The sequence below is a fragment of the Thamnophis sirtalis genome, unplaced genomic scaffold (genome assembly GCF_051295495.1).
Source record: "Thamnophis sirtalis isolate CommonGarterSnake01/CBP01778 unplaced genomic scaffold, rThaSir2_p1.2 scaffold_3, whole genome shotgun sequence".
Classification (NCBI taxonomy): domain Eukaryota; kingdom Metazoa; phylum Chordata; class Lepidosauria; order Squamata; family Natricidae; genus Thamnophis; species Thamnophis sirtalis.
The window spans coordinates 2366972-2392833 of record NW_028261383.1 but is presented as its reverse complement, the minus strand read 5'-3'; the positions used below and the strand labels follow the sequence as shown (position 1 = coordinate 2392833).

General features: G+C 41.6%; 1 protein-coding gene across 1 annotated transcript in view; it reads left to right on the top strand.

Moving 5' to 3' along the window:
• Positions 1-863: 863 nt before the first annotated feature.
• The window catches only part of LOC106553217 (vomeronasal type-2 receptor 26-like), a 52959-nt gene continuing 27960 nt past the window's right edge, over positions 864-25862 (top strand). The window contains exon 1 of the mRNA XM_087707688.1: positions 864-1155. Coding sequence (XP_087563814.1) covers positions 864-1155 — 292 coding nt within the window. The remainder of the gene's footprint in view (positions 1156-25862) is intronic.

Here is a 25862-nt window from a genome sequence, read left to right as displayed (position 1 = left end):
TGGATCTTCTGTTTCTAATGTTGCTTGTGTCTCAGGCAGTTTCTGTGAAGCTTAGAATGAAATGTCCACTGAATTTTGAGAAACAGGATGGAGAAAAACCATGGAACTATTACACACCAGGAGACCATTTCATTGGCATAGTCACCACTGAAACAACATCATCACCTAGAATGCTGCCTTTCAACATGGCTCCTTCTAGTCCATCTCGCTCGTAAGTTATTCAATGTGATGGAGTTGCATTCACACCATTGGCAATTCATTTGCTTTCCTCTTTTGACTCAAATCCAACCTTATGGCAAATAAAACCTGAAACAAGTCTAGATTATTTATACATTCCTGTCTAATACTATGTTCATCACTTGGATAATGAGTTTGGTTTAAAGCAGTGGTTGAAAGGGTAGTAAATGCCTCTGTTCGACACATTTCCATATTTAAACACATTGATATTCAGTGCCTTAGAAGAATAACTTCTTTTCCCAGTTGCTTTTCTAGGTCATTTATGGAACATTTTCTTCTTTTAATAGTGGTGTTTATATAGTTAGGCTTATATGATTATACTTTAATGATTGAGTTTTGAATACAAGTTACAGAGCAGATGAAAATTAGGACTTCTACATGTATTTGCATTTGGGTATTTGTGATTCTTAGCTCCATCCCAACTTCCCAATGCTCATAAAAATCGCCTGCTGATCGGTAGCTCTCATTTCATTTTGGATTTGAATCTATATTGGCTTATGACCCAGTAGACTTATGGAAACAAAGAAGATAAAATTGAAAAAAATAATTTTGTTGTTTCTGTTGATTATGATGGTAACAATATGAACATATTTTACAGTACAGGATATTATTTTAAACTGCTAATCATGGTTTTTGCCATTCAAATGGTCAACGAGAATCAACAGCTCCTGCCCAATCTCACACTTGGCTACAACATCCATGACAACTATGCCAACACCCTTGGCACTTCAGAAGCCTTGCTGGACATACTCTCTACTGGACAAGCCAATGTTCCCAACTACAGCTGTGGAAAGAAGGAAAACCTTTTGGCTGTTGTTGATGGAGCTAAGAGGGAAACATCCAGTCAGATGTCAACATTAATAGGCCCCTACAAAGTCCCACAGGTTGGTTTGGCTGTTTCTGTATCTGGCGAAGTGAGTAAGACTGTGTTGGATAAGTGATAAATCCACTACACCCCCCCACAGAGAGAGAGAGAGAGAGAGAGAGAGAGAGAGAGAGAGAGAGAGAGAGAGAGAGAGAGAGAGAGAGAGAGAGAGAGGAGTGTGTATGTTTGTGTATGTTTGTGTATATAAGTAAAGATTCCCCTCCCACATAACTGCTAGTCATTCTCGACTCTAGGGGGCAGTGCTCATCTCCATTTCAAAGCCAAAGAGCCAGCACTGTCCAAAAACTTGGACGAGTAATGGGAGCTCACTCCATTACACGGCGCTAGGGATTTAAACTGCTGAACTGCCAATCTTCTAATCAACAAGCTCAGCATCTTAGCCACTGAGCCACCACATCCATATACTGTGTGTGTGTGTACAGACACACATGCACATGCACACACACACACACACATCTTGTCAGAATTTTTAAAAATAGAGAATTTATTTGGATAATAAAGATCAGTTGAAATGTGCATAAGTGGCTCTTATTGTGGTAAACTGGTGGAACGTAACAGAAATACGATTTGCATTCTTTATTCTTATTCTTTTTAACATAAGCTGTTTTTTATTTTTATGTATGGTCTTGTTAGTGTTCTGCACACTATATCTTGTATCACAGTATTCTTCATTGCTTTTTCAGATCAGTGATGGAATTGTTTCAGAGGCTCTGAATGATAAAATTGAGTTCCCTTTTTTCCACCGGATTCTTCCCCAAAAAGGGATCCAGTACCCAGGAATTGTCCAACTGCTCCTCCACTTCAGGTGGACTTTGATTGGGCTCTTCACTTCAGACACAGAGGAGGGAGAGAATTTCATGAGGACTTTTACTCCTATGCTTGTCAGGAATGGAATTTGTGTTGTTATATCACGACGATTCTCAGCAACTGGACATACAACACCCATCAAGGATGCCGTCTCTAACTGGAGACAAGTCAACGTCTTTGTGAACTACATAGAAACTGTTAACATTTGGGACAGAATTCAGACTTTGCAGTTAACATTTGAAGATGTTCCAGGACCTGTTGAAGGGAAAGTCTGGATATTAGAAAGCGTAGAACATTTGGTATTGAGACGGGAGAGCCTTTACAAATATGTCCATAGTATTTGGAGCTTTGCTTTTCAGAAGAAAACAAGGGCAAAAGAGGATGATGTTGAAATGAAACTTTATGTGAAATTGGAAGATCGGTATTTCCATTGTTCTTTTTCAAAGCACATTTTTTCTGTGAAAGGTTGGAAAAGATGCACACAGAAAGCCCCTTTGGAGCCTGAAGAGGAATGGAGGACGATATGGATCCCATTTCACCTCCATTTGCACAGTGTTATTAAGACGTTGGCTTATGCCTTGAAAGCTGCATATTCTTCCAGATCCAGGAGGAGAAGCAAGAAGGGTGAAGAGAGTTTGTGGACTCCAAGGCTGCAGCCATGGCAGGTATGGAGTCCCTACCAGGATCCATGAAACAACTGAGAGGGAGAGGAACCTTCTCAACCTCTTTGTGCTACAAAAGGCAGTTTGGCTGTTTCACCATGGTGTTAGTTATCCACTTTAAAGCTCTATATAGTGCAGTCCAGGCTGTCCAAAGAATCCTCTCACCCTGATGGCACTGGCCCAGCTCACCCATGACATCAGAAGGGGTATCCTGTGGGCCCCATCAGTCTTGGGATTTTGGCTGGTGGGGTCCAGGAAAAGGTCATTTTCTCTCCATGGCTCCTGCTCCCACTGAGATGAGATCAGCATCCACTCTTTAGACATATTCTAATGGCCTGAGGACCTGGTTTTGCCACAGGGTTTGCAGCCCTTATGCGGATGTGTCACACTAGAAGTAGTTGATAGCTTAAGAGCAGATCCTATCCCTCCCACTGCACAACTTGCTCCCTTCCTCCTCATCCTTTTAATTGTATTTTTATCGTGATTAGAAACATTTATTATTTATCTTTTATTGGTTTTAATGTATAACAGCCAGAGTTACCTTGAAGCGAGATGTGTGGCAAACAAATCTGATAAAGGAAGGAAGGAAGGAAAAATACAGAAAGAAAGAAAGAAAGAAAGAAAGAAAGAAAGAAAGAAAGAAAGAAAGAAGAGAAGGAAAGAGAGAGAGAAGGAAGGAAGGGAAGAAGGAAAGAAAAGGAGGGCAGGAGGAAGGAAGGAGAGAGGAAAAAGGAAGGAAGAAAGAAAGGAAAAGAAAGAAGGAAAGTTCAAAACAGAGGGAACTATGACTTATATATCGATTTTAAAACTGCTCATTTTAAAACAATGTATACATTTTTAAATGAATTGCTGCATGTAGGATATTATGAGTAGTGTAGAATTTTATATTCATCACTTTGAAGGACCTAGTACTTGAGTAGGGGTCTCTTTCATTCACTTGCCTGAGATTTTTTATGGGTGTATTTCCTTCTTTCCATGTGCATCAACTGCTGACCTACATTCATCTTGCAATCAACTACTATTGTGAGTTTATTCTCACAAGTATTCTTACCATGTTTGGCATCCCTCATCCCACTTTTCTTGCATCTCATTTTACTTCTTCCAAGTGTAGAACTTTGCACGAGTCTCTCTCTTACATTCCATTCAAATCTTTTTTTCCCCAGACCATTTTGGTAAACCTTTAAGAAATAGTATGAGAAAAATGCAAATATGTTGGTAGGAGATTTGTACTATAAGACTATAAGTACTCTTAATGTACCCTTATATTAATATAGAATTACCTTATGTGGTCCTATTTCCCATCTGGTCTGAACCTTTTTCACTTTTGAAGAAAATGGTAACACTTGTTCTTCCAGCTTAGTATAACTGCAACTTTGATAACTGTAGATGAAAGTTTCAAAAGTGAAAATACCACCTGAGATTTTTTTTTTTTTTAAACACACTACGTTTTCTGCTTTTAAAATTCCTGGATGTCTCTGTTCTAGTTCCACCCATTTCTGGAGAAGAATGAGTTTTGCAATATTTCCCATCGGAAATTGTACGTGGACCAAAATGGACATATAACAGCAGATCTGAATGTCATAAACTGGGTGTTTATTCCTTGGTTCGATCCTCTTGATGAGCAACTGGGAAGTTTTGAAAGGCAGAGATTTACAGTCAATAAAGATACTCTGTCATTGCTAAACACACTCAACAAGGTGGGAGAAATATTGGTATCCATTCTCTATCTATCCAAAGCCTGAGCACCCATTTCAACTTGGCTTAGCCTAATCCACAAGGTAGTTGACCTTCACTGAGAATTCACCGTGGGGAGTAGAAATCTCACATGTTTTTTTTTAGACTGCTTGGAAAGCAGGTGTCCTTTCCATGCTAAAATATGGAATATTGTTTTAAGCTGATTCTGCACTGTCCAACATAGGATGTTGGGTGACAAATTTTTGGGACACAGATCATGTTTTTTGTGCATCCTGTACAATCTGGTACAGCTAGTCCTTGAACTTACAACAGTTCCTTTAGTGGTGATTCAAAGTTACAGCAGTGCTGAAAAATTTGATAAATGTGAGAAAAGTTGTAGAATGGGGAAAAACTCACTTAGCAAATTTCTCAATTAGCAACCTAAATGTTGGGCTCAATTGTGGATGTGAGTTGAGGACTGTATTTCTATGAAACTGATGAGTGAGGCCCTCAAGTGCTGATGATTGTGGTACTGATATATTTTGCTTGTTCCTTGTTCTAAAATAGCAAAGGAGAGGGCAATTCTGTTAAAGGGTTCCCAAACTTGGGATGGAACTGAATCAGTGGTGGGCTGCTCCTGCTGGTTGCAGGAGTTCAGGCTAACCTTTAGCTTTGATTGCTGGCTGGGCCCACCGACCAGCCCTTGTGCTAAGCTATCTATTTATAACTAACTTTCTGGCTTGTTCCCTCTACCCTCCCTGCCCAGTTGAGTTTCACGATGCCCCTGCTTTACTCACCGGAGCTGAGTTGATTACCTGCTTCTTTAAAGCTCTGTTTCACTCCCAAAGGGGGGGGGGTGAGCACACGCTCACAACCAGCGAACTGCTTGTGAACATAAGTGCAGCCCACCTCTGGACTGAATCAAAAGAAGTGGAAACAAGATAGCTCCTTGATCCTTGTGGCAAATGTGTGTTGGGATTCAGATTGTCTTGGCTGGACTCAGTGTCCCTTGAAAGGGATGGTCCAAAGTTTTTAAGCAGGCCAGATATGGCCATAATTATCCATTAATTCCTTTCACTCCAGTGGGATAGAGCAAAAGGCCTTCTGGAAAGAAATTCAAGGCATTCAGTTCAACTGAAATCATAATGACTGGTCTGATGTGAGATAATACCCTGATCCAGAAAACTGGACTTTGATTGAAAGAAAAGCCCTTCCTAATATTGGAAGTAAGAACGGACGATTTTAAAAGTTGGCATCACCTCATTGTAATTCTTCAACAAAGGACCTTGTCTTGGGTCTGGGTCTTAGAAATAACTGGGTCTTAGAAATAACTTTTTTCCAACAAAGGACTCATATTCATGTTCATCTCCTGCGGGAAAGGATACTAGATATTTTGAGGGACATGTTCTCATGATCTTATCTCTATGTCATCTAACTATACTTTAGACACTAGGCACTTGGTTTTAGTCTCATATAACTAAGAGGGCTGTCAAATAAATTAAACTATTTGAATAAACAAAGACCCTCTGTTTTAAGGTTGACACCTCTAATTGTAAGAACCTCTTCCTCTTATCTTAACCTGGAGAATATTTTAGACCGTTTTTAAAGGGGAGCAGCTTTACAATTTTTTAAGTGGCCTTAAAAAAACCTTTGCATAGTAATAAGCTTCTTTCTTCATCACAGTTTGATTCTATTTTCATAAATCTAGTAAAATAAAACTTTAGTAAATCTTTTAGAATAAATTTGATTCTACCAAATTTAACACAAATTAAATGGATATATGACAGAGCTGGTATTCAGCAGGTTCTGACCTGTTCTGGAGAACCAGTAGCGGAAGTGACTGGCCCCCACCCCCATCTATTCTCTGCCTCCCCAGTCCCAGCTGATCGGGAGGACATGGGGATTTTGCAGCAACTTTCTCCTGCCACGCCCACCAAACCATGCTCACCAAGCCATGCCCACTGAACCAGTCATTAAAAAAAATTGAATCCCACCACTGATATATGAAGAATGGAGGAATAAATTTTAATACTGCAATGAGGAGGGAGGACACTGGTTGTCACTTAATGCTTAAATTTCTTCTTAATTCCATTCCTCCTAACTTTATTATCTACAAAAGTCCTTTTTTCAATGAGATATTTGAAAAGCAAAAGGGATGAACTAAATGAAGAACCTGTCAGTCGTTATATTTCCTGCAACTATTTAGAAATAATTAGAGACTTCAGAACAGACAATCTTTGGCTAATATTCATTTTTACCTTTATTTTCTATGGGTGAGTTCTAACACATTTTCTTTGGCATACCTTGTTTTTTCTGGTTAGTCTCTGCCTCTGTCCCAGTGTGTGGAAAATTGTCAGCCTGGATTTGTCAAGCAGAAGCGAGAAGGGGAGCCAATTTGCTGCTATGATTGTGTTCCTTGTCCAGAGGGGACTATCTCCACTCAGGAAGGTAGGTCACATCAAATAAAAGAGCAAGCCTTGTGGAACTGGATTCTTCTGCAGTATTTTCATGAAAGTGCTGGTTAAAAGACAGATTGAAGTTCAATTGTTTTCTTGTTCATCTTTTAACTACTATGACCTAGTTAAAGATAGTAGGGTTTGGGAGATTGAAAAAGCTTTGCTATTGCCAGTTTTCACATTTGTGTTTATCTGATGAACAGAACAAAATAACAGAGTTGGAAGGGATTTGGAGGTCTTCTAGTCCAACCCCCTGCTCAAATAGGAGACCATATCCAAGTGATGGGCAATCTTTTTGATGTTGGGTGCCAAAACGCGAGTGTGCATGTGTGATAGGTCTGCCATCATGGCCCTATACCATTCCAGACAAGTGGCTATCCAATCTCTTTTTAAAGGTCTCCAGTGATGAAGTACCCACAATGTCTGAAGGGAAGCCATTCCACTAGTTAATTGATCTCACTATGCTTCCATTAGCCATTCCAGGTTATTTGCAGGAGTAGCTTTCGCTGCTAGGTTGTTAGATTTTACAAGATAGATATATTGGAGCCTCAGTGGTGCAGTGGTTACTTCCGACCATTGGCAATTTGGCAGATAGATTCTCACAAGTCTCAAGGTTGATTCAACCTTCCATCCTTCTGAGGTAGGTAAATGAGGACCCAGTTTGTTGGGGGCAATAGGCTAACTCTGTAAACTGCTTAGAGAGGGCTGTAAAGCAGTATGTAAGTGATATTGCTATTGCTATCTTCTGATATCAATATATTTAGAGTGGTCATCCTGCAGGATTCAGGAAGTGTATCTAGAAAGATTAACTGATTCATTCTTAAGATCTAATCCTGTAGGTTGCTATGGAGGTTCTGCACATTAAACATGAAATATTTCAGTTCCGAAGATTTGTCCAAATTCCATATATCTTAGCTATATATTTCTATATTGGAAAATGGTATTACTAACTGTCTTCTGATAAGATATTAAAATGTGAAATTGGGGAAATGTTTCTGGTACCAGATGTTGTCCCAAGAAGCTACTTCTTAAGATGTGAATGGAGGGATTATTAAAAAAAATGAATCTTTTGGTATTCTCAGATACCGAAAAATGCACCAAGTGTCCCTCTGATCAATATCCAAATGAGGAACGAGTCCAATGTATCCCCAAAATTATAATTTTCCTGTCTTATGAAGAAAATCTGGGCATCATCCTAGTATCTTTTGCCCTGTTGTTGTTCTTAACCACGGCCCTTATTTTAATTATATTCATTAAATACCGAGAAACACCCATTGTCAAAGCCAACAACCGGGACATTTCTTACATCCTCCTGGTCTCCCTCCTGCTTTGCTTCTTGTCTCCTTTTCTCTTCATTGGTCAACCAAGGAAAGCCACCTGTCTTCTCCGTCAAGCAGTGTTCAGCACTGTCTTCTCAATTGCCATTTCTTCTCTCTTGGCCAAAACCATCACAGTTGTGTTGGCTTTCCTAGCAACAAAGCCAGGAAACAAAGTGAAGAAATTGCTGGGGAAAAGCTTGGCCAACTCCATAATCCTTTCTTGCTCTGCTGTCCAAATTATCATCTGCTCCATCTGGCTGGGGTTTTCTCCCCCATTTCCTGACTCTGACCTCCACTCCCAGTTTGGAGAGATCATTCTGCAATGTAATGAAGGGGCTGTTGTCATGTTCTACATCACCCTCAGCTACATGGGTATCTTGGCTTCCATTTGCTTCACATTGGCTTTCCTGGCCAGGAATCTCCCTGGGACCTTCAATGAAGCCAAGTTGATCACCTTCAGCATTCTGGTCTTCTGCAGTGTCTGGGTGAGTTTTGTCCCCACCTACCTGAGCACCAAAGGGAAATATATGGTGGCTGTTCAGGTCTTCTCCATCTTGTCCTCTAGTGCTGGGTTGCTGGGCTGTATCTTCATCCCCAAGTGCTATATTATCATCCTGAGACCAGCCCTGAATACAAAGGAGCATCTTGCAACCAGAAGAAATGTAGAAATTTGAGACAGAGGAATTTTAAGACTCAATAGTTTGTATCATTCGACACTGAGAAGATGATCCAAACTCCTCTCCAAACAGATGAAGGCCAATGATTTTGCTTGAAATAATTAAAGGGTGTTTGGAAGATAATGATCCCAATCTTTTACTTTTAAAATTCCAAAATGTCCACTTAGTTTTTGAATTCTCAGGGCAGCATATCTGTCTATTTCTCTTAGTCTATTGAGACTCAAGATGCCACATCCAGATTTTTTTAAACATGACACTTGTGCAATAGGAAGTTTTGTTGATATGCTAAAAAAAATGGCATTTGAGTTAAGAAATGCTTTGTCTACCAATTGTATAATAGAAGCGGAAAGTGCCTGAACCTCATTGAGATTGTCATTGAAGCTTCAGCGTTGCCACAATGGCGATGATGGTTAGGGAGGGGGAAGTAGAGATAGCTGGAGTATTGTAGCTGAAACAAGAACCAAGCACATTCTCACAGGTGGCTGAAGAGAGAAGGAATGAAGTTACCAAGCAATCAGACAGCACCTTGATTGGACCATGTGACTGATTATTTGGGAAAAGGGGGAAACTTTTACTTTTAATTAGGTGAAAACTGTGGGGACCTTTACATTGGTTTTCACCAGTCTGTGCCAATATGATATATCCAAATAAATTGTTCCTTGAAAAATCTATCTGCTTCAGGGTTCTGTTTGCTATGGGTGTATCACTTGGAACCCTAACGCCAGGTAAAGGTTGAGAAAACTTGGAGATCTTGATTGATTTTAGATGGCCTAAGGAAATTAGAGATCTTCCCAGTAGTATGTGGATTCTCTCCAAGAGTATCATGCATTCATCCTTAGTTTAGTTTATATAACAGATTTCAGTCATTATAACCCTAATTGTTTACATTAACTTTGGTTGAGAAATAAAAAATAGTTTTCAAAAGTTTATCCATGAAGACCAATGCCTATTGTTGCATAAAAGACAAATAGGATATTGAATGCCAAGAAAATTAGACATAAGGCCAGGGGTTTTTTTTTCATGTTATTTCTCTGCTGAACACCTAATTCTTGCAGTTCTTTGTAATGTTTATATATAATAAGCCATTGACTATGGAAGTAGTAGTATTGTTCATCCCTTTTATTAATTTATTAGCATTAATGTATTAAATGTTGTTTCCTGGAATAGTAACTAATATTTTGATGTGCTTTCTACCTCAAGTCCACTTGGGGTAGAAGACTTGAGGTTGAGTCTTGGAAAGAAAAGCTATCTTTAATTAGGTGGCTGTCAATTATAACACAAAACATAGAATCATAGAGCTGGAAGAGGACTTCTAAGTTCTTCTAGTTAAACCCTTTGGTCAAAGCAGGACATCTTACAACATCCAATCAAATGGTTGTTCGGTCTACTTTTGAAAATCTCTGGTGATGGAGCACCCACAACCTTAGGAGGCAAGCTATTCCGTTGATCAATTGTTCTCACTGATTTCTTACTTGAATCTCTCAGCTTCCACCCATTACTTCTTGTCCTGTCCTTTAGAGCTTTGGAGAATAATTGTCTCTTCTGTGTGATGGCCTCTTAAGTAACAGCAGATAGTTATCATGTCCCTCCAAATCTTTCTCTGTGGTACATTAGACATACCAATCACTCTAACTATCCATGCAATTTAGCTTCCATAATTTAGCCTTTATCATCTTCGTTGCTCTTCTCTGCACACTTTCTAGAGTCTTGACATGTTTTTTTTAATTGTCATGAACAGCATTGCAAGTGTGACCTCACTAGTATAATATAAAGTGGTATTATCACTTCTTGTGGTCTTGAAGCTATCCTTCTGCTGTAGTATCAAGGGTAGAACCAAAACAGAAAGACATTGGGAATTATTAATAATATTCACTGAAATATTCCAGTTCAAATCCCTTTGGCTACTTCTTTCTGGGGACTACCAGGGTGAGAGACGAGAAAAGGAATGGGACAGTTCCTTTGTGATGAGAGGCCAACTGGAGGGTGAAATCCATCCAATTAGACATTAGTAAGATGGTGGTTGGTGGATTGGGGCTCTACCATTGTGACATAGGACAGTTGTATGCATTGGTGTATGTAAGGTATATGTTGTGGCCCAGCAGGATCCCTTTGAGCTGCTGATGGACTCGGATAGTGAGGAACCCTATGAGTCTGCTATGGAAGATGTGGAGGACCCTCGGCAGGGTTCAGACTCAGAGCAGAGACCAGAGAGGCTGGTTGGCCACCAGGAGGTGCCTGAGGCATGGAGCAGTGGGAAGGGTCAAAGAGAGTTTGTCCCTGACGCCAGACAGAGATGGGTGGAGAAACGGAAACAGCAGCTATGGAGAAAGACCCATAAGAAATAATCACACCCAGGTGGTTGTGGCTTGGCCCCTTCCAAGAGAGTATATAAGAAGAGACTTTGGGAGGAGTCCTTTTGCAGGACACAACCATTTGTAACAATCCAGAGAAGCTCTTCTCTGCATTGTCTGTTGGAGTCTGGGTTGCTTCCAACCTCTTGCCAGTGAGTCGTGTTTGGGCTTTCAGCCAACAGGATTGTAATTTCTGTAAATAAAGAGTGGCAAACTACTAAGTCTGTGTCGGCATTAATCACTGGATGGAGGGGGGTCAGAAAAGGTATATAAGGTTGGATGTCAAAGGTCCAATGGAATGATGTTTTGAGGATATGAAGGTTCCATGCTGGCTGAAAACCAGAGGTGGTTGATCAACCCAGGCAGATGGGGGCAGGGATAGTTATATCCCTTTAGTGTTGGGCCAAGGGAGGTAAAGTGGGGAGTATTGGTTGGCTTGTTATAGGCCAAAGTGTGCCTCTAATCTAATGGTGATCCTGAATTGCATCATGTGTCCAGATGGCTGAATTGCTGGAGATCTTGGCCTCAAGATGTCAATGCTTATTGCCAGGTTTGGTTGCAAACAGGCTGTGTTGCTCTAGATCTTGGTATGGTTGATACAATGGACCAAGCATAGGTTACTGAAATCAGGGTGGGCAAAGATGGCATTGTTACTTTATCTACAAACTGGATAAGAGTGGCTTTAATCATAAGACCCATTGGCTTATCTTAACAAGGAGACCTGTTGGAAAACATGGCCAGATAAATGAATTCACCTTCATTGTAAAAAACTACATTAGCAGTTTCTTTCAAGTCTGATAAAATAATTTTCCTGCCATTGTTTTTACAACCTCAAAATCCAGATAGGGTCCCTTCTAAACCTTTATTTTTGTTTACTGCCTATTATCTGACTGCCATCACTACCAGTACATCTCCTGAGATCCAGATGTCTGTATCAACATGTTAGTCTGTGCTATAAATACAAATTGAGGATCATACTGATATAAAAGCTGCCTGGCTGCCTGGTGGTATCCTTTCTCAGATTGCTGGACCTTCATGAAATATTTGATAAGGACAGGAGTTCATGGATTCCTTAGCAATCATGGGTTTCTCTCAGGGAATATTTCTAGGTTCTATCATATCTCAAGACCTTAATTGGACACCTAACATCAAAAACGTCATCAAAAAAGCAGAACAAAGAATGTTCTTTCTGCGCCAACTCAGGAAGCTCAAACTGCCCAAGGAGCTGCTGATACAGTTCTACAGAGAAATTATTGAATCTGTCATCTGCACTGCCATAACTGTCTGGTTTGGTTCTGCAGCCCAACAAGACATACACAGACTTCAGAGGAGAATTAGAACTGCAGAAAAAACAATTGCTACCAACCTGCCTTCCATAGAGGACCTGTACACAGCCTGAGTCAAGAGGACTGTGAAAAAATGTACAGACCCCTCAAATCCTAGACATAAATTGTTTCATCTCCTATCCTCAAAACGATGCACACCAAGACAACTAGACACAAGAACAGTTTTTCTCCTGAATGCCATCACTCTGCTAAACAAATAATTCCCTCAACACTGTCAAGCTATTTACTAAATCTGCATTACTATTAATCTTCTCATCATTCCTATCACCCATCTCCTCTCACTTATGACTGTATGACTATGTTTTCTGTATCCTTACAATTTATATTGATTGTTTCCTAGTATGATTTGATTGTACTCTATGACTATCATTAAGTATTGTACCATATGATTCATGACGAATGTATCTTTTCTTTTATGTACACTGAGAGCATTTGCACCAAAGACAAATTCCTTGTGTGCCCAATCATACTTGGCCGATAGAGAATTCTATTCTATTCTCCTCTATCAGGCCAGACTCAGGCAAACGATCATATATTAGACCTTTTCTTTATTGCAAAGCAGATGTCACAATCCAGAGTTCAAAGGGATTTCCACCACCATATTCCTATGGGGAGATCACACCTTGATTTGCAAGTACAAAGCACCTTGGACCAGACTCTTCCCATTTACATTTGAACCATTTTGATGGAGTGCAGGACTCTCAGACTGGGATGTCCTTTAAACCAAAGTCGACAAAAGTGGAATTAGAGGTAACTAGATAGGGCATCAGTGTTTTATTCACAGTCTGCTGAAGGTAAAGGCAAAGCACTAGGCTGGGACTCAATTCATTTGTCTTTTGCAACCTGGCTCAGAGTTATTTAGAAGCATTATTATTTATTCACATCCTTTTCTAGAGACTTGATTGGAAAAGAAAAAAGGAAACCATATATGTGTCAGGCCTGCAGTTATATCCTTTTTAGGATCTTTGGCCTGCCACACTCTCTCTTATTTCATTATGCTGTTTCATTAGTGTAGTAGTTGGGAGGGGGGAATAGAAAGGAGTAGAATTGTGGAATGTTTTGTTGTCATTCTTTTCTAGAAGCCCAAGGTCATATTTTGTCTCCACACCTTTGCACCTGACTGGAAGCAGCTGGGTGGAGATGCCAGCGTGGAAAAAGATTAGACAATGTGATGGATTTGTGGGTGTGGGGACAAGATCATGAACTTTCAACTGGGTGGGAATCCGATGTAACTTCCAGAATTGGGATTCCACAGATGTGCTAAGATGTCTGATTTATAAAAGTTTAATGATCATTTTGCCTTGGACTCTGATTTAATTCTGCATGATACTGGGAACGCTGACAATATGTTATATAGCAATGCTCTTTTTTTACCTTGACTTGAAAAATGTGGACTTTTGGGGTGGGTGGGAGAGGAGGTACCTCATTAAAATGTCACAAGGTTGTTTTTCATAATTATTAATTGTTATTTTGGAACATACCTACCCAAAAGTCATATTTATATTTTATTTGGACATCAAATGTTCTTTTGTATTGAGATCCGGTCTGAAGAAAATAATGAAACACTTGGCAATGAAGATGCAGCCTAGGAGTCCTGCATTGGAGGCCAAGATGGAGAAGACCTGCACAGCCACCATGTACTTCCCTTTGGTGCTCAGGTAGGTGGGCAGGAAGGACACCCAGACACTGCAGAAGACCAGCATGCTGAAGGTGATCAGCTTGGCTTCATTGAAGGCTCCAGGCAGATTCCTGGCCAGGAAAGCCACTGTGAAGCAGATGGCAGCCAGAAAGCCCATATAGCCAAGAGCACCATAGAACATAGTGACAGAGCCTTCATTGCACTGTAGAATGATTTCTCCAGATTGCGAGTGCATGTCAGTCTCAGGGAAGGGAGGGAAAGTGCTCAACCAGATACTGCAGAGGACAATTTGGGGACTAGAGCAAGAAAGGATAATGGAGTTGGCAAAAATCTTTCCCAGGAAATTCTGCACTTTATTCCCTGGTTTTGTGGCCCAGAAGGCCAGCACCACTGTGATTGTTTTGGCCAAGATAGCAGAAACGGCAGCAGAGAAGATAATGCTGAAGGTTGTTTGACGTAGAAGGCAGGTGACTCTCCTTGGTTGGCCAATGAACAACAATGGGGTGAAGAAGGAAAGCAGGAGACAAACAAGAAGGATATAAGAGAGGTCCCGATTGTTGGCTTTGACTATGGGAGTTTCTTGGAATTTAATGAAGGTTCCCAAGACAAAGCATGTGATTAAAGACAGAAACAGGGCAACTGAAATCAAGATGAACCCCAATTTTTCTTGATAGGATAAGAAAGTCTTAATCTTAGGGATACATTGAGTTCGGTTGTTGTTTGGATGTTGATCTGCTGGACATTTACTGCATTCCTCTGTGTCTGAAAAAGGACAAGAGTAACATCTACTTTAAAGTTTATCCTTTTGTATAATGCTAAAATTCTCTCTTCAAGTGTTGTTTTGGTTACCTGTTGTTGGGGAAGTGCACATGCACGCTATCCATCTGATTTTCACACATGCATGCACATCACTAACCAGAAGACTAGCTTGCCAGTACATATATGCATGGCGGAAACTGGATGTTCATTTTTCAGCATACACATGCCCTCTGGTAAGCTCGTCTTTTGGGTTGTTGCCCTGACAAGTATGCACATGTGCTCCCTTTTCAGCACTCAGTGATGAAAAGGTTCATCATTGCTGCGCTAGGACAAGAAAGTTCAGCTTTCACTCATAATTTCCTTATTACGCACAACTTTTCACTCCATTTTCAGGCAATCATCCATGTCACTGTGCCCTTGAATATTTGATTTTTAAAGGAAATGAGGCAAATATAAATTTAGAACATGAATACCATGGGTTGTGTTTCTATCTATCGGCTCACTCTGGGAACCATCCAGGCAGAAAGCCATTTTTTTTTATGTTGCCTTGTTACATTTGTGTTGCAACTGTGCTGATAAATAAATAAAGGGAAACTAGTATAGATCTATTTCAAGCTATTTAGCTCTCATCAGCTAGCCATACCCTTATTTATGAGCACAATTGCAACACAAATGTAACAAGGCAACATAAAAAAATGGCTTTCTGCCTGGATGGCTCCCAGAGTAAGCCAATAGACAGAAAAGGGAAGCAGTATGCTCCCTCCCATATTTGGGCATACCAGGGGCTGTGGCACAATACATACCTATTTCCCTGGCTTAGCTGATAAAGGAGGAGAGCCTGTGGCTTAGTGGCTAATATAACTGCCTAATATGTAATACAGCTCAGGTTCGATTCCCAGTAAGGCTATGGCTAGCTGATGACAGCTAAATAGCTTGAAATAGATCTATACTAATCTCCCTATATTTATTTATCAGCACAATTGTGTTTGTATGTAGGTCTTTGGTTATTCGGGTTTTCTCCCATCAAGACACTTCCAATTTTATGCAGGAGAAAACCCGAATAACCAAAGACATGTGTGTGTGTGTGTGTGTGTGTGTGTGTGTGTGTGTGTGTGTACGTGTGTATATATATGTGTGTGTGTATATATATATGTTGTATTTGTGCTGATAAATAAATAAAGGGAGACTAGTATAGATTTATTTCAAGCTATTTAGCTCTCATCAGCTAGCTTGAAATAGATCTATACTAGTCTCCCTTTATTTATTTATCAGCACAAATACAACACAAATGTAACAAAGGCAACAGTAAAAATATTGGGTTTCTGTCTGGATGGTCTCTTATGACGAGCCGATGGACAGAGAATGGAAGCAGTGAACTTCCTCCCATATTTGGGCATACCAGGGGTTGTGACTTTAAATATATATGTATGTATGTATGTATGTATGTATGTATGTATGTATGTATGTATGCTGGTCTTGTTGTATTCGGGTCTTCCTTTTCCTTTGGTGCCACCCACCTTCCATGGTGGAGATAGTTCCTTCTGCACAGGGAAGACAGTCATAGCAGCAGATGGGCTTCCCTTCCTGAGTTACTTTCATGAACCCGGGACTGCAGCTTTTCACACATCTGGAAGAAAGCAGGGGCTGGGAAAAAAGAGATCCATCCAGAAAATGAAATGACAAAAGAGAAATGGGTTGAACATCCCAATTTAAGGCTTCGTTTTGCTAAATTTTAAGCCTATATAAAGCAATAGCAATAGCTCTTAGACTATATACCGCTCCATTGTGCTTTACAGCACACTCTGAGCAGTTTAGAGAGTCAGCATATTGCCTCTCAACAATCTGGGTCCTCATTTTACTGACCTCAGAAGGATAGAAGGCTGACTCAACCTTGAGTCGGTCAGGATCAAACTGCTGGAAGTTGACAGAATAGGCTGAAATATTGCATTCTAACCGCGCACCACCATGGCTGTTTAAAGACCTCAACAATCTGCTTGCTTGCATGCTGCTTTCTTTTTCTTCTTTCTTTCCACAGTAATCAATTTCAGTAATCCCGTCCATTTTTAGGCTAGGTTCTAAATTTACATGTTGAAATCAAGGTAAAATTTAATCCTTTTTGTCCTTGTGGAAATGAACTCAAACCTATCCTGGCTGAAATCTCCCTTCACAGAAGACTACTGAATAATTTCCATAAATGGCTGAGTATATATTTCTCATAGACAGCTTGATATCTAACCAAAAAATTTACTGTCTCTCCTACAGATGATAGTTCCAAGGAAGCAATTCTGCTAGTAGGAGATTCACCAAGACTGAAATGAAGATTTTCCCCACCTTGTTCATTTTATCCATCTCTGTCATACCCTTTGAATTAACCATAAATTTAAAAATCAGGGATCCCTGTTTTTCTAGACTTCCCATCATCACTTTAGTAATTGATCTGTTGTGCTGCAGCCAGTTGACAATGTCCAGATCTGCTGTGAGGTCTCCCTTCTCATCCAGTGATACTCCATCTATGGATTTATTGTAAAATTTAGATTTTTCAAGGAAGAGATGAACCTGGAATGGAACAGAAAATTGGAATCTTTATATAGGATATTCTGTTTCAAGACCCTTTTATCTGGTGAAAGAGAAATGAAAATTTCACATTCACTATTCAGGAGATAATCTAGCAACATTTGAATCATAACTACAGATAGATAGATAGATAGATAGATAGATAGATAGATAGATAGATGGATGGATGGATGGATGGATGGATGGATGGATGGATGGATGGATGGATGGATGGATGGATAGATATACATACATAGGAATAGGCACAGACATAGGTGTAAACATACATACAAACATACAAACATACATATATACATAACATCTGCATAGAATAACAGAGTTGAAATGGACCTTGAAGGTTTTCTTGTCCAATCCTCTGCTCAAGCAGGGAACCCTATACCATTTCAGACAAATGGCAGTCCAATTTCTTCTTTAAACTCTCCAGTGTTGGAGCACCCACAACTTTTGAAGGCAAGTCATAACACTACACATTTTCCTTGTAGGACTTACACAGGAAGGCCATTGCATAGCTTTGTGTTGAATTCCAATTGTTTCACCTCTTGGATTGGGACACGAAACTCATGGTTACTCACTCCTTAGTCACTTCCTGACTGGATTAGTTCAATTTATTTATTTTGTATGGCATAGCCATACAAAAGTCACAGAAACAACATATGAAATATGTATCAAATATAAAACACCCAACCAGGGAATTACTTTAAAAAGATGCCATACAAGTGATGAATAAAATTGTGAGTGTAATTAAATGATATTTGAGCAGTCACTGGAGTGACTAAACCTATAGCTAGATATCTAGATCACCTAGCCATTGGACAAAGGAACAAGGTGGCTCGAGTGATTGGAATACTGGGCAGGAGGTTAGCAAGTCCACATTTGACACTAAGAGCTGCCGTGGGATGGGATTGGGCTCTTGTCCTTCGCATCAGCTCCTGCAAGAGCCATGAAATGCATCCCCAATTGGACGTCCCAGGGGCAACAGTGTTGTCATCAGCTAACCCTTTCAACCAGGAAACACCTTGATGTATCTGACATGAGTGCAAAGCCTTTGGACAGCAGTGCCCTCAAGATGATGCTGTCAATCCTCCCCCCTCATCTCCCCTGATTCAGTTTGATGCTTGGAACAGCACCCCAGAATTTGGGGGAGCTGGTAGAGTTGTTAAAGGGGATTCAGGTTAATGTCAGTGTTTCAAGTAACACTCCTAATGAAAGAAGACTCTGAAGCTTGAGTTTCCTCAAAGTTCAATTTTTCCCCAGATCTGGGAAAACCCAAATCTGAAAGCTTCCAGGTTTTCTAAAACCAAGTGAAAGATTAAATCCCTGCCCAGCACCAACCGGGGGGGGGGGGGGGTTGCAAGGAGTGGTGGAAGATTAGTCACAACAACATCCCTGTCTCTGGGAGTCAAGGACAACTACGCTGCACCTGTATGGGAGTGGCTGGAGATTGTCTTCAGTTGCATTGAAGAAATGATTGGACCATGTGAGGGACTTGTGGGTGCAGGGGATGGAACATTGACTTTCTTTTGGGTGGGGAAAACCCAGAACCCTCAGATTCAGGTTTGTACCAATATGACATCTCTAATAAAGTGGAACTTTGAGGAAACACTAGTCTCGGGGTTTTTTTTGTTGTTGTTGGGGCTGTTTTTTTTCGAACCTTGATATATTGTTTTTGAAAACCAATTTAAAAGGAGTGTCAGGCCTGCAGCAGTTCCTTTAAGAATCTTTGGCTTGCCACACTCTCATTAAAGGGAGGGGGGATAGCAAGGGATAGAATGGCCTCTCAACTCCGGCGGTCCTTGGATGAAGCCGATTACCTAGACTCCTTTCAGTCGGGCTTCAGGCCTGGCTACAGCACGGAAACTGCTTTGGTCGCGCTGATCGATGATCTCTGGCGGGCCAGGGATAGGGGTCACCCCTCTATCCTTGTGCTCCTTGACCTCTCAGCGGCCTTCGATACCATCAACCATGGTATCCTTCTGCGACGGTTGCGAGAGGTGGGAGTGGGAGGCACCATTCTTTGGTGGTTCTCCTCCTACCTCTCGGACAGGTTGCAGTCGGTGTTGGTCAGAGGGCAGAGATCAACCCCAAGGCCCCTCAATTATGGGGTGCCACAGGGTTCGGTCCTGTCCCCCCTCCTATTTAATATCTACATGAAGCCACTGGGTGAGATCATACGCCAGCACGGGATTAAGTACCACCAATATGCAGATGACACACAGTTGTATCTGTCTGCCCCGTGCCAACTCAGCGAAGCAGTAGAAGTGATGTGCCAGTGCCTGGAGGCTGTTAGGGTCTGGATGGGAGCAAACAAGTTGGCACTCAATCCAGACAAGACCGAGTGGCTTCTGATGTTCCCTCCCAAAGATTGGCCAATTATTCCATCTCTCAGGCTGGGGGGTGAAATTATACGCCCCTCAGAGAGGGTTCGCAATTTGGGAGTCCTCCTGGATCCCCAGCTGACTTTAAAACACCATTTGTCGGCTGTGACCAGGGGGACCTTTGCCCAGGTTCACCTGGTGCACCAATTGCGACCCAACCTGGATCGGGAGGCCCTTCAGATAGTCACTCACGCCCTTGTGACCTCAAGACTGGATTATTGTAATGCACTGTACATGGGGCTGCCCTTAAAGAGTGTTCGAAGACTTCAGTTAGTCCAGAATGCAGCCGCGCGAGCGATTGTGGGTGCACCTAGGTACACCCACGTCACACCTATCCTCCGCGAGCTGCACTGGCTACCCATTAGTCTCCGAATCCGCTTCAAGGTGCTGGTCGCTACCTATAAAGCCCTACATGGCATCGGACCTGGGTACCTGAGAGACCGCCTCCTGCCGATTACCTCCCATAGACTGATTAGATCTCACAGGTTAGGTCTCCTCTGGATTCCATCCACCAGCCAATGTCGGCTGGCGACCCCCCAGGGGAGAGCCTTCTCTGTTGCAGCTCCAGCCCTCTGTAATGATCTCCCCATCGAGATCCGGACCCTTACTACCCTCCCGGCCTTCCGCAAAGCCACCAAGTCCTGGCTGCTCCAGCAGGCCGGGGGGCTTGTGAAACATCCAGTCCCAGGGAAATTGTGAATGTTGCGGTCTTTGTTTTAAAGTGTTGTCTTTGTCCAGTTTTCCCCTTCCCTTGTCTATTGTGAGCCGCCTGGAGTCCTTCGGGAATGGGCGGCATACAAGACAAATAAATACAAATACAAATGTGTTGTTTTCAAAATAAAAAAATCCTTTCTAGAAGCTCAAGATCATCTTTTGTCTCCACACCTTTGCACCTGACCGGAAGCAGCTGGGCGTGGGTGCTAGCATGGAAGAAGAGGATTGGACCATGTGGTGGATTATGGGTGTGGGGACAAGATCATGAACTTTTAACTGGTAGGGATTCTGATGTAATTTCCAGTGTTGGAATTTCATAGCATAATGCCAAGATGTCTGATTTATTAAATTGGAACTTTAAGGATCGTTTTGCCTTGGACTCTGATTTAATTCTACATGATACTTGGAACGCTGACAAGGAGAATATGCTGCAAAAGATGGGGAAAGGAGTGACTGGAATGCAAAAGCGAGAGGAATGGAAAGTTGGAATTGTTTTCTCTTAGAATAAATGACTTTTTTCCAATGGCTGCCCAATCCTTATAATTAAAAAAGAAATTCTTGACTGCAGGAGAGATGGATGAAACTGTAAAGAAATACCTGCCAAGCCTTCAGCCTTGGACTTTCCAAGCTCTTGTTGCCTCCCTCCTTTCTCCTCTTGGATCGTGACAAATGGGCTGCATGTAAGGCCCAGGCCACAGCCCAGATGGTATTGTAAATGAAATAATTGTCTGTACAAAGGACCTGGTCCTTCTCCTTTTGAGGCACTGCTTTCAGTTCTTGTCTTTCTCTGCAGCGCCTCCAGACTTTCACAGAAAAAGATGTTTTGATGTAGGAACACATAAAAAATCTTTTGGAAAAACGTCTCATGTAAGAATGAAACTGCTTAGGGACGTCACATTTTGACATTTGATTTGTCTTCAGAACAAAGGAAACAATGTTTTGAATGAATTCCATGGGAAATCCTTGCTCTTTGATTACCAGTTTAAAATCCCAGAGCACTGGTGTCACCATGACTTTTCCTGCAGCAGAATCCTGAATTCTTTTATGTACCAGATATAGAATTGCTAATCCTGCACTGATCGAATTGATCTCTGCAGCATAAAGAAAGACAGTCACTTGTCTCCATTGATGATATGCCTGATAATCTATGAAGACATTTTGTAGAGCTGGTGAAAAGTCCTGTGTTATAACTGGACAAATGCCACCACTTATCAGCATGGAAGTCATAGTTGTTATGAATTTCTGCCCCTGGTAAGTGTCCGGAGCAAGCAGACCAACCAAAGTCCACCTGAAATGGAGGAGAAGCTTCACCATCCCTGAATACTGGAACCCTTCAGCAGGGAGCATTGGGTAGAAGAAAGGAAACCCAGTTTTATCCCTCAGAATCTGGGAAACAAAATTGTAATTTATCTGAAAAGGAAGTAAAGGGGAAGTAAACCACGAGAACCACTTACCCCTAATGAAGGGTTAGTTCGAAGGGTGGGATTCAGTGGTGGGTTTCAAACAATTTTAAAACCTCTTCTGTAGGTGTGGCCTTCTTTGTGGGAGTGGCTTGCCAGCCATGTGACTGGGTGGGAGTGGCTTGCCAGTCATGTGACCGGGTGGGAGTGACCACCTTGTAAAATGTGGTGAAACTCACTTAACAACACTCTTGCTTAGCAACAAAAATGTTGGCTCAGAAAATGGCATTTGAAGCACGAAAGTCTTAAAGCTGTCAAGTTACAAGACCCTTGTTCAAACTTGACAGCTTTAAGACTTGTGGACTTCAACTCCCAGAATTCCTCCTCTCGCTCTTCATCTTGATGATGTGCGGACGGGCGGGGGGAGGGAGCTGGAACTGGTTCTAAACAGCACTGTAGATTTGTGGAACCTCTTCTATAGAAGAGGTTAGAACTGGCAGGAACCCACCCCTGGTGGGATTCTATTGGTTTGGATCAGTTCGTGTGAACCGGTAGCTCCGACTATCAGCTGGGAGTGAACCAATTCGCTCTATCTTGGGAGTGGGCCCATCTGCCCAACCAACCCTGCCTTATACTCACCTATATTTCCTTTTCTGAAGCACAGCTGATTGGTGCGGCTCAGCTCACCAGTGTCAATGCAGTAGGTGAATTTTCTGTAAACTGTGCACATGCACACAGCACGCATCAGGCACATGCACATGTGTATCATGCACTCAGTGAACTGGTTGTTCAACCGGGTAGGATCCCGCCCCTGGTTAGGTCCGCTCCTTGCATTGAAAACTTCTATAATCACCTATTGCTTCATGCATTGTTGTTGCCCCATGTTCTCTAGAGGAGATTTTTTTTCTCCCAAGAAAAGTTTCCCTAGTCAGCACTGGGATTATGCCAGTGGGGAATATGTTTGCTTTACACCCATTTGTTCTGACCCAGCCTTCGCAGAAGCAAGAAATAGACTCCCCGCAAAGAACCCCCCCCCTCTTTATTTACACATTGGGAATGAACTGCATTCACCAACCAAAAATCCAGGCAAGAGTCCTGCAAGGAGTTAACTGAAACAACAGTCCTTATCATCTTGTTATGATAAATGCAAGGCCGTGAGCTCCCAGACAGGAGGCTGAAAATTAAGTTCAGTTTGAACAGAGAAATAGACAAAGTTCTGGCAAGGCAGCCCTTGTCCATTGAAACACACAAGGAACAAACGTTGCAGAAATGCAAACGGTTGTCTGTGACAACCAAACCAAACTCCCTTTTCCTCCTATCTATTCCCCATTCCAGGAGGGACCAGTCAGCGTCCATGTTTGTTTTGCTTTCCGAGCCAGCTCATTGTCCTCCGTTGTTCAACTCTCCTATCTGCTCTGCACCAGTGATGTGCGGTGAGGTTTATGGCTGGTGAGGCAGTCCTCTCCCACGACACCCCACTGACTAAAGTGCTTTCTTTCGCCTACCTGAGCTCGCGGCAGCTCGCCTGAGCTCTGCTGCAAGCTCAGGCAGGCGAAAGAAAGTGCTTTAGTCAGTGGTGTGTTGCAGGAGAGGAGAGAATGCCTGAGCATTGCATTTATTAAAGAAAAAAGAAAAAAAGGAAATTTGAAGGAAAAGAGGGAGCGTGGGGTGGAGGTGGTGGCATCAGAAATGGAGAAAGAGAGGAGGAAGAGTGAGCATGATGCTCCAGCTTTAAACAGAATGACAGAGTTGAAGCCTCTAAAAAATGCGCCCTCTACTATGAGGCAGAAGAACTGCATGCCTCAACTACCTCGGGATTTTTAAGGCTTTTAACCCTCTCTTAATTCTGCTCGAGCCAGACTAGATGAGGCATGCAGTTCTCCTGCCTCATAGTAGAGGATGCTTTTTAGAGGCTTTTTTAAACAGGCAGTCATTCACAGTGTGGCAGTAGCTAGCTAGCCTAACCTCAGCACTCGCCTTTTCCCGTTTACATTTTTTTTCCTTCTCATGATTGACAGTGGTGAGGCTGTGCCTCCCCTGCCTCCCCTGACTGCACGTCACTGCTCTGCACATATGCACATCTGGAACAGGCCCCAGCTGTACCTCCTCCTCACTCATCTCTGACTCCAAAGGCAGCTGTCTCTCTGGCTGAGAAATGCTGGACGGCCCTTGTTAGGGATGTAACCCTAGTCTTGGCTTGACAATGTATATAAGCCATGATTGTAACAAATGTATCTGTTACTTTGAATGTAGGAGAAAGGTAATTGGATGCTCTTGCTTTAAGCAGCCATATAAGGAAGTAGGAACTAGTACGGAGTTCTCCCTGATGCTCCTTGAGGCTCCTGAAGTTTCCTGGGTTTTACTGATTCTACTGGTTCTACTGTTGTTCCTGAGTGTTACTGACTGTTACTGTATGTGCTTAGTATTTGGAGAGAAGACTGTGTATTGGATGGTGGCTACTCTGCATAGTAGTTAACTGTCTACATGGTGAATTGTGAGCCGAGCAACTGTAAATTCAACGTATTGTAAATAGACTGTGTATACACTTCAAGACTGCTTATAGTCTGTTTGGAGACTATTTATCCTATTTTTGTTATGCAAGTAAAGCTATTATTTGTTTTACCTTGGGTGGTTGTGAATGACTGTTCAGCGACACATTTGTTACTAACTTCTGCTGCACAACTCTAGTCTCCTAACGGGGATAGACTTAACAGCCCTGGCTCTATCTCTGTGTCTGACGCTGAGCATCCATCAGAACCTTCCAGGCTCCAGAACTGGCCCAAGTTCTTTCCCAACCTTGTCATCATCTGAGTCTGCCGCCAGCTCCACTGGAAGCTGGCAGACCACAACACCACCTTTCCTTTGAATAATCAAACCATCATTCTAAAGGTGAATCATTTCCATAATAAGACTTGGTTTTATTTACAAAGGATACTCTGACTGGAAGCTGCATGATTAAAAATGGTCTTCCCAGCAAAGACTCACCTGTGGGATTTTGTAGGTGCCCAACATGGATGATATCTGGATGGAGAAACCAGTTTCAGCCCCTTCCAGAACAGCCACTGTGTTTCTCTGTCTCCCACAACTGTAGTTGGGGACATTGGCTTCCCCCTCTGAGAGCAGGTCCAGCAAAGCATCTGAAGTCTTTCTTGGCTGGAAATAATTTTCATAGACATTGTAGCCCAGAGTGATGTTGGGTAAGATATAGGGATCCTGGTTGATCTCCTGGATGGCAAAAAGGAAGGATAGGATTTTCCAATATTGTGTTGCTTTTACCCTGAGAAGATAATGCATTAAACATACTGTAATCAATGAAATAACATTTTATGTAAACTCTGTTTACAAAATACCTAATCTGTCTTTAAAAAATCCTCACAATGGACTACAGCAATGCTGAAAAATTAACATTATATATAATAAAAAGCAGTAACCTATATCAATTAAAAATATGTGTTATTTCAAAAGCACCAGCCACATATGTGACAACTAAACAGGTTTTCAGCAGTTGATGACTTATTTAGATGGATTAGTTCATCTATTCTAAGAAAGCTAAGAGATGCCCTGTGGTATCTCACATATTTTAATGAAACTCTGGGATTTGTTCAATTTATATTACATTTTCATATACTAGGAGCAACTTAGGTCTAAAGGAATCTATTATTAGCATTGGCTTATTCCTGAAGTCATAGATATCCTTGTAGTTAGTCTAAGATTTCAGACTGACTTTAAATATTCTCTGTTTTTCTATTTAGGTTCTGCAGTATTTAATATTGGAATTGTTCTTGATATTAAATATAGAATCATTAAGTGTACATTCAGACACACACCCAGAGAAGAAGGAGCTATGCTCCTTAACAAAGCCAATAAATTATCAATTCCTGCACATTTGTATTTTGAACGTCCACTGTCAAACATCTTTGACTAGAGAAGTTTAATTTAAGTTTAAATCATTATAGGATTTGGAATCAATTCGAATGGGAATCATA